At 27.7% G+C, this 13,028-nt stretch overlaps 1 protein-coding gene and 1 long non-coding RNA gene across 3 annotated transcripts; one reads left to right on the top strand and one right to left on the bottom strand.

Annotated features, from left to right (window-relative positions):
• Window positions 1-1,969: 1,969 nt before the first annotated feature.
• Window positions 1,970-9,104, bottom strand: gudu (Armadillo repeat-containing protein gudu). The gene is made up of 10 exons (XM_031985298.2): window positions 8,968-9,104; window positions 7,728-8,034; window positions 7,032-7,235; window positions 6,805-6,891; window positions 6,428-6,676; window positions 5,864-6,295; window positions 4,377-4,781; window positions 3,215-3,436; window positions 2,803-2,918; window positions 1,970-2,223 (listed from the first exon to the last, which is right to left on the bottom strand). The coding sequence occupies exons 1-10, from the start codon at window positions 9,021-9,023 to the stop codon at window positions 2,190-2,192; spliced, it is 2,112 nt and encodes a 703-aa protein (XP_031841158.1). The 5' UTR covers window positions 9,024-9,104; the 3' UTR covers window positions 1,970-2,189.
• A 765-nt stretch (window positions 9,105-9,869) lies between these two features.
• Window positions 9,870-10,535, top strand: LOC116430750 (uncharacterized). Of its 2 annotated transcripts, none has more exons than XR_004235770.1 (3): window positions 9,870-10,084; window positions 10,165-10,223; window positions 10,330-10,535. It is a non-coding gene; the product is annotated as an uncharacterized LOC116430750 (long non-coding RNA). The 2 variants fall into 2 exon arrangements; XR_013001493.1 differs by having other exon boundaries at window positions 10,338-10,535.
• The last annotated feature ends 2,493 nt before the right edge of the window (window positions 10,536-13,028 follow it).

The following is a 13,028-nucleotide window of genomic DNA, read 5'->3' on the forward strand; positions in this document are numbered from 1 at the left end:
GAAATAGTATTTCTTTTTATATTATTGTAATATATACCCTTTCAACATTTAGAGTAAAAGTAGAGACTGGCAAACTAATTTTAAAATCTTTAATTCGGATATATTGTATTATTTAATATAACGTGCGAATGATGTATCAATAATTTTTAAAATGTATTAAATCATATTGAACTAGTGTTGCATAACATAGATCTAATACATCCTCAGTATAGTTTGTGATCGACTGTAGATCAATGCACAAGCATTATCTACAAGAAACATTTGTATTCCGTTGTACCATACTCTACCCTACACCAATTAATAATAATAAACCGTAAAAAGATGTAAATAAAAATTGCAAACCGTGCAATAGCATTATTATAAAGTCTTTTGTTTTTTTTCTATTAGATTTTCAAAACTGTAGCCGCAGAATATTTAAATACAAATAAAAGTATACAATTTTTATTACTTAAATTACAGAATACAATAAGAGGGGGTACAAATATGTTATAATAAGAAATAGATAATTAATGTTGTATAACATATGGAAACGTTTCTTAAGTTTTTTCGTGGTCTCTGAAAACAGTGGAATGATTCTGAAGAGTTTTAAATAACATAAATTATTAGTTTATCGGATGAAGAAACTCTTTCTTCTTCATTTGACATATTTTTATCTGTGCTTAAGTTACTTATATTTCATTATTTCCCCAATTACATTTAGACATAGAAAATTTATAAAAGATAGTTTAATACAATCGTGATCAATAATTAATTTGTCTAAGTCACAAGCAATGAACCAGAAAACTTTGGAGATAATATTGGAACATCTTTATTTTCCCTTACAAAACATGATTGTCACTGCTAACAAAATACTGTTATCATTAATATAATTTTAAATCATGTTAAGATTTATCACGTTGAAAGAAGTTTAAAAATATACATATTATTATATTCGTTTCACAAATGTTTATCCTTACAATTCCCTTAACAGACGCGATTACTTTATTTTTTGATATTTTCTGATTTACAAATGACTATACTTATACATATTCGTATACCTGCAACTTATTGATTATTTATTTGTACAAAGAACATATGATTATGGTATTTAATTAAAGATGATTGTTTCTTTTACAACTTTCTGCGTAAGGCTTACTGCGTATTATGCAACTACATACAATTAGAAGTGTACAAGACCTCGAGAATGTTCTGGATTTCTCAGAACGTTCGAGATTCTTCAGAATGTTCGAGATTTCTCAAAATGTTCGAGATTCCTCAGAATGTTCGAGATTCTTCAGAATGTTCGAGATTCCTCAGAATGTTCAAGATTCTTCAGAATGTTCGAGATTCCTCAAAATGTTCGAGATTTCTAAGAACGTTCAGTGAATACGACTGTGGTTTCAAATTTTTGATGTTTCAGACGTTTCAGAAAACTACATAGTAAGATTCGACTGTAATTTCCTATGGAATTCCAGAATTTTCTCAGAAATCGTGAACATTCTCGTGAATTCCAGAATATTTCCAGGAATCTTGGACATTTTTGGAAATTTCAACATTTTCTCGACAATTTCAGGATCTCGCACACCTTTAACACTAAACTTACCGGCATTTTAACTACCGATCATATTTTTGCGAAAAGTATTCAGTAGGTGATTGTTGATTTAATACGGAAACTGCACAAATAACTTTTGGATAATACGGAAAAGATTATATATATTCATTTGTTCTTAACAAAAACGAAAAACTCTCGATACATTTTTTATTTGACCGAGCGTGGTACGTTTAGTGTTAATGCCCTGAAACAGTTTCGAGGTCCCGAAATTTCTTCTTCCATTCCGACACGATAATATCGTCATCTCACACACCTCTATGTACAATATTAATATAAATACGACGTGTGAATTTTTATCTTATATTATTAATATATTATTTATTAAATATAGTACTTTATATTTAGTAAAAATATTTTTTCTTGAGCTCTGATGTAGTTTTGAGAATATTCTATTTAATATTTAGTAGTGAGTAGCAAACACATTATAATATATTAGAACTTTTTTATTTTCTTGATTTTTCTTTGAAAACTATAAAAAAAGACATTATTTACTAAGTTAATTTTGGAACTTACGATTGTCGAACTTTTTTCCGAGTATTTAAGTATCTCGTAGGTTCTTCATCTATTGTTTCTATTCGCTTTTCTAAAGGCCACTGTATTACAGATGAAAATCTGTTTCTTTCAACGTGTTACTATAAATCATAAAATACATATTAATTAAATTCATCTGTGTTAAAAAACAGACAGGTGTTCGATAGTGAATAGAATAATATATCCACATAATGTTGTGTCACTCTATAATCGAGACAAGACAAATTATAACGCAATGGTAGCGGAATCATTACAATCTTTATTTTTTTCCTGATATATTTCTTGTAAGTGGAGACAAAAGGAAAGCATAAAGTGTAACGATATGGTACTAGTAATATATCTACTCGTTGTCTATACATATAAAAGTCATTGTCTAGCTAATAATCACTGCCTGTGTTTCGACTGAGTATTATAGAAACGTCATAGTATGGCAATTTTTATGCTTTATAATTTGAACTTTTAAATTTGTTAGTTTTCATTTTCGCCTTATATTGATATGAAAAAATATCATTTAAATTTTCTCGTGTCCCTAACTAAACTAACTCGGATACTTGGGTATGTATCTAATAAGTCACAGCTCTACATTAAATACTCTGTATAGTACAGGCCGTACTACTCACTCTCGAACATCATGTGTTTGAATAAAAAAATTTTAATCACATATCAATTATATTACATACATTTCCTTGAAGTGTAACTTTTCCGCTGTTAATGCAAGCTTTCTTATATTTCGAATTGTGGACGCAGCGGCTATTTGCACTTCCGGGTCATCTGATCCAACCAAACGCAATATATGCTGAAAAAGTGTATTAAGTATAATGTTGTCACCGTTATTTTCATTGAATTCTTAGCCACGGAAAAATATGTTGACGTTAGATGTAGAGATTAATAGAACATAATATATACACGTAGGTTTTAAAGTTTTTTGTTAACTGCTTTTGCCATATTATTTTGAATTCATACCATGTCTAGCGTAATGATCTTTTTAAACAAAGGCTTGTAGTGAATAATTAACGTTACATAATAAGTATAAAATAGAAAATGTATTAACTATTATCTAGTGTACGATAAAAGAGAAGTAGAATATTATACCTTTATTACACCAGATGTGTGCATGGTAATACAATTTGTAGGTTCTTTACTCAAGTGATATGCCGCGATACAAACACCTCTGAGGACATCTGTATTTTTGCTACTCATGTATTTAACAAGTGGTGCAACTGCGTTTAATTGTCCAAATTTGTAACTATTTTCTTCCCATTCGCTACAATATGCTATAGCTAAAGTCAAGTTTGCACGTAACCCTTCATCTTTCTAAAATGACAAAATGTTAAACTTTCAATATTGTTACTATTATTTATTGTTATAATTGAATACATTCATGCAAAGAGACAAATGGATTCATACAGATAATATAAATACAAATTATACCTGACAAAAATAATATAAAATTTCGTTCCAATAATTAGTAACTTTATGAAGCAATAATATCATTTTCAGAATATAGTGCTGATACTTAACCCTTTGCACTATAATTTGTTTCTTAAGTAGGATCAATACATCTACTGTAGCGTTAATAATTGATTAGGAATAGAACAAATTTTGATCCTTATTCTATATCTATGTTTACTCCAAAGGTTAACGATTGATAATAGAAAAGTAGTATTTAATTTATATTTAAAAAAAATAAGTAACACTTAGATTTGCCAGATTCACTTTAAAATTTTCGTCACGAGTCTGACACGATGTTATAGATCAAGGGGTTAACAGAGTTCATAAATATTTCTGTATATACAAATGTATGTTCACAATAATTTTAAAATTCAAATCATACTGGATATCTAAAAAATATAGAACATCTCGAAGTATGCATATTCCTTACAAATACAAATTAAAAAACTCTTAATAATTACTGTGCATATATCATCAAGTTTTATGATATCTTTTGTATTACTTATATTATATGAAAAAGTAAGAAAAATTATATTATTTTTATTGGTATTTTTATAAGTAACGGAACCGAATAGGCCTAAGACAAGAGTGTCCAATGAAATATAAACGTTTTTAATATTTTATACTTTGTATGTTCTTAATAATTATTTATTATAAAATAATATAATTATTTAAAAACTATAAAATTATTTTATAAACTATTTGAGAAAATTAATTAAAAACCCTTCTGACGTTTAAAAGCTAAATAATACATATGAAGTTGAAGAAAATATTTTAAATCAAATGTAAATACAAGAATTACCGTTACTACAAGCTTCGCCAGCTCCTCTACCACGCCGTGATCGCTGAGAATACCTAGATTTTCTGGATCAGTAGCAATTTCAGCGATAGTTGCGCAAACTGCACTCAGCACTTCAGTATCTTTACTCTGAAGAAGGCTGACCGTAAGCTCTAGTCCACCTACAAATGCCCGAACCATTTCCGGTGAGTCTTTGGCGTACTTGATGCAAGGAACCAAAGCAAGACAAGCGTTCCTTTTGATTTTATCACTAGGATGTTTCAGCAATGACCAGATTAATCGGACACCGTCCAAAACATGCTCAGGGTCATTAATTATATCCATGCATTCATCATTTTGCGCACACTCCTTTAACACCAGTGGTACGTTCTCCAACAGTGGTTCATGCGTCGAAGTTAATAATCTGATCTACATATTAATAATAAATTTACAAAATTATTCAAAATTTTCAAATGTAAATCTTTTCGAATGGCTCTTTCTGATTCGGAATCTTTCTGATATGGCTTTCATTTTTTTAAGTATTTAGGTTCTATCATTTCACAAAAATATGAAAGACGGTTTTTAATGCAGAAGTCGGGAGAGCATAAATACTACATTAGTGTTGTGTATAAGCCTCCTTACAGGTTTTAAATAGCCTTGTTTCGTTGTATAGATCATACTTATTACTCTTATCAAAGAAAATTTTAATTAAAAATTTAATAAATAAATCTTGTAGATTTTCTTCCGCTGGAAGCGAATTTGAAAAAAGAGATTTTTAACTTTAAAAATTATTTGTATGTTAATTATAAAAACTACATGAAAGTTTCGTTTTTTAAATAATTTCATAAACACTTTCAAATAAGGTTATATCCATTTTTATAACATTTACAACAGTTAAATATTTATAAATAATTTTTAAATCGAGGAAGGCGCTTGTAACACGCAAATTTTTATAGAAAAATTTCTAAACATTTAAAATATGTAGAAATTTTAAAAGTAATGTGATTTTCAATAACTTTCTTGTATATACTATGTAGATGGTGCTGTATTATGAAAATTGATATCTGCTGCCACCTAACGCCACACTCAAGAACTTCGTATTATCACCACAAATCTATGATACATATTTCAATTCTAAATTGTAAAGTAGACTTCAGAATTATATACTTTTTACTTATATTATGAATATCAATTTTTATTTTTATAAAAAAAAGCATGAAATATTTCTTTGTTCATTAGTATTGTATTGGTTAATGTTTTCGTTTTCTTGTTAAATTTGTTGTATGACACAAGGAAACCAAAGTTATTATATCAGCTTACAATTCTTTTTGAAAAAAACTCTTTAAAAAGTTAACAATGCCGCCAACTTACTAGATTACTTAATATTCACCATTGTCTAAATTAAAACATGAAACAACCTGTTTACTATTTATAATAACAAAACTTTAGCGTAAGTTAAAGTTTAGCGTAAGTTAAAAATAAGGAACATATGAAGTACTCTGTTTTATTACCAGTTTTGGTAGCCCATCATTCATTCTAAGAATGTTCCTATTAGCAGGATCCTTGCAACATTCTGCTAGTGCACCGACAACATTCACTTGTACATCTTCGTCCTCGTACTCTTCTAAAAACGGCACCAATGAAGCTACTAACCCATTCTGATTGAACCTCGCTACATTTTCTGGGCTTATTGCACATTTCCAAATTCCGCCGGTGACAGCTGCTAAAAGGCTCTTGTTTTCATGAATTTCCTTGCTCTTCACTAGTTTGCATAACATATCCAAACCGTTCGTCTCCCGAACTATATCTCTTGCAACTTTATTTGGGCCACAGTTGAATATTGCTAACGCACAATTTTCTTTCAATTTAATATCCTCATTTTTCAAGTGATGCACTACTGCGCATACAATAATAGTGTTTTCGAACGCCTCCCGGAAAACTGACTGTAATGTACGAAGTATGAGTTCTATTATTCATATTTATTGACATTTTGTAAGAAGCTTTGAATAAGCTCTTACTAATCATCAATTAAATAATAATATTTAATCATATTTAAATATTTTGTATGCTCTGACCATGGATGCACATTGTTGAACTGCACCCATCATAGGTATCACTAATGCAGTGTGTTTCGATTTTAGAAAACGTTCCATAATTTTAACTACGCCATGTTTACGAAGTTCTTCTTTTACTTTCGGACTACTACTTAGAGAATCCAGCACCTTTGCACAAGCTATTGCAACTGATACCAATTCCTTGTTAGTTTCGTTCAAATCATCATAAGATTGGCGAAGAATAGAGTCGGGAACGTCCATTACATCCAACTATAAGGTATGACAAATTTATTTGCACATTAAACATATCAAGATTTATATTTTTCCTTTTACCACTAAACTAAATAAAATTTTATTATACTGAACATGAATAATCATTAATTTGACAAAATACTTACAATGAGAGGTATACCGCCTCGAAGACGTATTTGTTTTCGTGCTTTTCTTATTTGCGCGATAATTGCCATAGTCTCAGCAGCCAGAACCTTCATGCAAATTTATGCAAATAGTAACAAACTTGATCAAACATGAACCATCTGTAGTTTCAGTCTCTCTTAATAATAACTAAATAAAAATTCCTGTGCAATTAAGGTATAAAAGTAAAATGAACGATAAGAAAACTAACTTGAATATTTCTAGCTGGATGTTTTAACATTTGAATCAAGGGTGTTACGATACCAAGATCGATTAGATATCGTCGCATCTGTGAGGATTTTGAAACTTGACGTAAAACTGACAGAGAACCACTCTGACATTTTAAATCCTTCGTCTCGAGGAGATTCACTAAAATTTCTAAACCTCCCATTTCTTGAATCGCTCTTTGAATAATCTGTTTTCAAAAAATCAGTATTGTCCTTATAATACAGATACATTTAGATTAAAAATGTACGATATGATAATCATTATTGCTATGAAAAGATTATTTGATAACACAAAATATAAAGTCATACAAATTACTATGTATATACTACGTACATAATCAGTATATTATGATATTTTATAGCATTCTGTAGCATTTTATATTTTTAATATGTATGATATCAACTATTATTTTATAAAGACAGTATTATAATTAGTATCAATCAGAAAATACATGCCTATAAGAAAAGAAAGTTTAATGATAACATGGAATTCTTTTCCTAATTTTTATATGTTTCCAATAAGTTCTTAATTTCATTAATATCCATATGCTATTTATTGCTGTATTATAAATTATTGATAAGGTGTAAACTACTAAGTATTTAAATATTAAATTTAATTAAATTCGTAATTATAAAGCCAGTATGCAAGGAAATAAACAAAAGAGTTCTTTCGCTATTACCCTACTGCTGAGGTCGTAATCCTTTAAAAGACAAAGAGCCACTAGGGTGGCAGTCTGATTGCCTGCTTTCATATATCTGATAAGTTTCTGTATATGCCAAAATTCCGAAGGTACTTCCGATACATCTTCAGTCAATCGTTTTAGTTCTTCATCACTTTCAGATTCTGGTTCGTCGTCTGAGCTTTCGTCTTCCATTTTCTCGGTAATCTGTTGAACTCGTGGCCCAAAAGGCTCTCCAGTAACCATCGACACCAATGGCTTTGGTGGCTCTTCTGATTCTATTACTTCTGGAATATCCGGTTCAATTCTTTTTTCATAGAAAATGAATAATACATTAATACTCATTGCGAATTTTTAATAAATTTTGACCCCCTAATACATATGAAACGACTGTAATTTTGATATGAAGAGAAACACTCTAACATACATAGGTACATCAAGAGACGCCTCATAAACGAAGATAACTTTCAATAAATGTTTCAAATATACTATAAGATAATTTTTTTAAGTCAGTATTTTAATTCTACACAAAGAATTGAAGAGAAAGCAGAACATTTTTTCACGAGAATTTGAACTCGAATGTTCTGAATAACGCTAGTGTATCAGCTAGCAAATATCTGCAAGCTAAAATAATCGTCTCGAAATAAAAAAAAATAATTTTCAGACAAATTGGCACACAGAAGTAAAAAAAGATATTCAACGACCTTGAAAATGTAAAAGTGTTTAAAATCATTTTACATTACATCCTATATTTTATATTATACCATAATTATTACGTAACAGAAAAATAAAACATACCAAAAATTAAATATTTCCAAAAACACATATGTAATAATCTACCTGTGGCCTTAAAAGTTATAGATTTGCTATATAAGTTTGCTGTGTAAAACTATTGTCATAAATCGTTTATAAGTACAAAATATTATTGAATAAATAGGAAAATGTATGTTAACAATAATGTTTTTGGATTAGTGAAATGTGACTAATCCGAACGGATATTATTATTAAAAATAATAATTCTTAAATTCTTGTATTTCTTTAATTCTAACATATTATGTAGTAGTATGTCATGTATTATAGTATGTCATCACTTAATATGTAAAACACATTCAAGGAAATAAATGAGTAAAAGATGATTAAAATGAATAAAAAAATGTGTTAATCTGTTACTGAATATAAACGAATAAGTAATATTATAAATGATATAAGAAAATTTGTTATTTGCCGATTATAAACTTACGTTGGTGGTGGTTCAATAGACATCTTTTTAACATCTTTTTTCCGTTTCGGTGGCATGGTGTGTTACTTATAACTGTCGGAAAAGTATTTATATATCCGTTTGTTAGCTGAAAATTAATAATTTGGCGTCTACGTAGTTGTCTTTTATATTCAGAGTAACGTCGTTAAGCTTATCCTGCGCAAAACACTTTGATATCGATCAAACACCTACGTTGATATTATATCATTGAAGGTGGATATATTTTATAATATAAATATTAACACTTTCTTTCGTACGCGAGATAATCATAAAATGTTCTATACATAAGTCAAATTTTATTACTGATTAAAATAGACAGTTCCACATTACAAAATTATACATGTTTATCATTATCAATATCGAGTGAATTTCTGCTGCCTGAGATTGTCGTATTGTTCAAAATATCGATTAAGGTTCTTCATATTATATAATACAATCATATTAATAAATAAAATTAATATTTTCCATATGTTTAAAAGAAAACGTGCAAAAGAATAGAACTATATATTATATATTAAAATTTAACTTTATTAATTATATTCTAGATAGTTGTGATACTCTTATAAAAGAGATATAATTGAAATATAATAAGAAATACAATATTAAAAAGATATTAATACAATAATATAATCAGAAATTGAATGCATTTAAATGACATTTAGTACGGACTTATATACGCATGCACGTATCATTTTTATTAATTTTTTAAAATTTAAATAAAAATATTATAAACATAAATTGTATATAATGCAAAACTTCACATCACAAATTAATGCTGTATTTCCACCGTAATTGACAATGTATCTGTAGACATGACTTTCTAATTTTCTATTCAAATTTTGGCGCTCAAATTATTTAAAATTAAGATAGTGGTACGACTTGCAGAAATGCACTTGGATGCACTGCAGTGTTTATGCAGTGACAAGTTGCGGTTCTGTGATTATTTTTATTTAATTTAAGTAATAATTCATATTTATTTTGATCAGTAAGTATCCTAAATAATTCTTTAAAAATTAATATTTCTATTAATTTGAATGACAAATTTAAAAAGTTGCCTAAATAGAGAACTAAATTTTCGAAGTATACCTAACCTAAAAAGGTATTATTTATATGTACGTAAATAATTAAAGCAAAATTTATTTATATAAAATTATTTGTATAAAATTTCTTTGGTTACAGAGAAGCTATTGGAGGGGTAGTGTAAAAGTGATATAAGCGAATTTTTATCTATAAGCGCGGTAAGTATAAGATATAATATAAAATTCGTTCTTATGTGTACAGACTTTTATATCGTTTAATCTTATTCATAAGAGTTCTAGTAATTAAAGGTAATGTTTTTTTAAGATAAACAGCATGTTAACCATTTACATATACTTATATTATGTGAAAATGTTTCAAACATTTGTACCTTATGAAACTTAAGTAACATACCATTGATATATTGTAAGGATGCAAGATAGTTCGGAAAATTTAAGTAGAATAACAAATAAATCTTGAATAAAGTATAAGAACATCAATAATTAATAACCTATCTTAATATTTATATTTTGTTTCAGATGTGTATATTACAACATATTCAGTTGCATTATAAAAATACATTAAACAACGATAATCTAATTGAAGTTTGTTGAATATTAAATTTCATATTGAATCAGAAGAAAATTTTTTAACGATTCAAATATATTAGATAATATGAAAAACCTATACTAATGAGATGGGAAAGATATTACATATAAATAATATAAAAATATTTGTGGTGAAAATGTGAACCTGAAAATTAAATACTTATTGAGATCATATAGAGATGTCTATTCTGGATAGTTTGAAGCTATATCTTATTAAGATATTAAACGTTATTAATGTAAAGTTGTAATCTATAATTCTTTATGTATGTAAATAATGTAGTAGAATGTTCATGTACATATATTTATTCATTTGTGGCTTTTCAACTTAAAAAATTGCATACGATCTATAGTAACCTTTATCGAGTGGCTATTTATCTTTTAGTTACAGTTTCACAATGCTTTTACCTTGTTTCTTTTCTAAGTACATTTGATATAGAATATTGGGTCTTTCATATATTTTTGTATATTCTTCATATATATTCAAATTATATCCATTTATCTTATTTAATCAGTTTATTCTATATTTTATAAAAATGTTTGCAGTTTGTCATTGTTATCTTTCTTAACGATTTTAAATTTTTATCTATGCTTCTTATGCAATATTTTACCTTTTGATGCAGCTTTACTCCCCTTTATTTGAATACCTATTGCTTTTTTATCTTATTCCTTTGCATTATCCCATAGTTTCCTATTCTAACTTTTTAGTCTTTCTTCACTGTCTTTTTTTTTTACTATGCATTTAAATATACTCTGTTATTATTTCAAATTATTCATTATTGAAAAAGTGTACAATATTTAAAGTGTAATATTTTATAAAATTTCGATTATTTTTCTAGGTGAAGGCATATTGCAGATTTGAAGATGATTTTTGTATCTTTAAACGTTGCGTTGCAATACTCAGCTGTAGTGAATGTTACATCTACAGAATTTAATTTCAATCCACGTTTTATTAGAACTTATTGTCTATTATGACAGAGATAGATAGAGAGAGAGAGTGGTTCGACAGTGTTCTTGCAAATATTTAATGCATCATTGACCATTTGGTCTCTTGGTCAAGAATAGGTGAAATGAAACTATGTATTTTTTAGTAGTTGAACTAGATTTTGTTCTTGAATGTCAAATTTTACATTGTCTAATGTAATGAGCTTTTTCAATATTGTCTCCTAAGTAGTTCTCAAATTCATAATTACATACATACATGTAATTTCACAGTTACTACTGTCAGTATTATAACTTGCGATACATCTTAGCGGCATTGATAATATCTACTAAAACTGCTTGCTACGTCATTCAGGTGTGTAGAATCTAAAAATCTTTTATGAAAAAATCTCGCAATTTTCCTGAAATTTTGTCGAAACTTTTTTAAAGTAAAAGATATATTTATAACTTTGTTGAACATATAATCTACCGTCATATATTTAATAGTCGGAATACTTAATGAAGATATGCCGTATAAGAACAGCGATAAATCGCGTCAACTGTGTAACTCTACATTGTATCTATGATCACACTACTTTCTATAGTATAAAAAGGTTACGTTGTTTTAATAAGCTATGAATGATTTTAAATGATCTTGAGTGACCATAAACATCTTTAAATACTTTTCATATCATAGGTCAGTGGACTTGTCTGGGCTACATTCAGTAGACTATAGTCTAACATACATAAACAGATTCGTTTAAAGAAACAAAAATCATGCTGAAATATTGAAACTGTCTTCATTTATAAAAAAATAATACTCACTGTTAAATGTTCTGTTCAAAACAAATTTCATCTTTTGCAAATAATAAATGAATTGATAATTGTTTATAATTATCTGTTTATGTTTAGAATAATCATTTAAATTGTATACTGTAGTTTTATTTTCTTGAAATTTTACTTGCACATCTAAAGATTTCCATTTTTCATTTAGCACCATAGCATGTAAAATACATCTTATACTTGATGTTACACGTTTTTATGTATTATATGCTGTGCGTAGTAGAGGTATTATATTTAATTTTTCTTTACTTATTTCTTTCACTTTCTTCTTTTTCATATTTTAGAACTGTTATTTCTTTATTCTGTTTACTTGAGAAGGCGTTTTTTTTTCTTTTCTAATCTTTTAATTTCATGTTTCATAATATTTTTCAATTTTATTTCTATACTATCTTAATATTATCATTATACTTTTTAAGGAATTGTAGTCTCATGTTCTTTGTTTTGGATTTATTTAACTTTTTGTATTTAAAAATTATAGTATTGTATTTAAAATGTCCTATTAGAGGAGGTAGTCAAATACAAAGACTTAAGTACATTTTTACTTCTGTTTGTGTCAAATTTATCTTACCTTTCTTTCTCTTTTCAATTCCTGTATTTTTTTATTCGTACAAGACCTAACCAAGTATTTTACTCATTAATATTTTATGACACATTTTT

This window comes from Nomia melanderi, chromosome 2 (assembly GCF_051020985.1).
Source record: "Nomia melanderi isolate GNS246 chromosome 2, iyNomMela1, whole genome shotgun sequence".
In the NCBI taxonomy this organism is placed as follows: Eukaryota; Metazoa; Arthropoda; class Insecta; order Hymenoptera; family Halictidae; genus Nomia; species Nomia melanderi.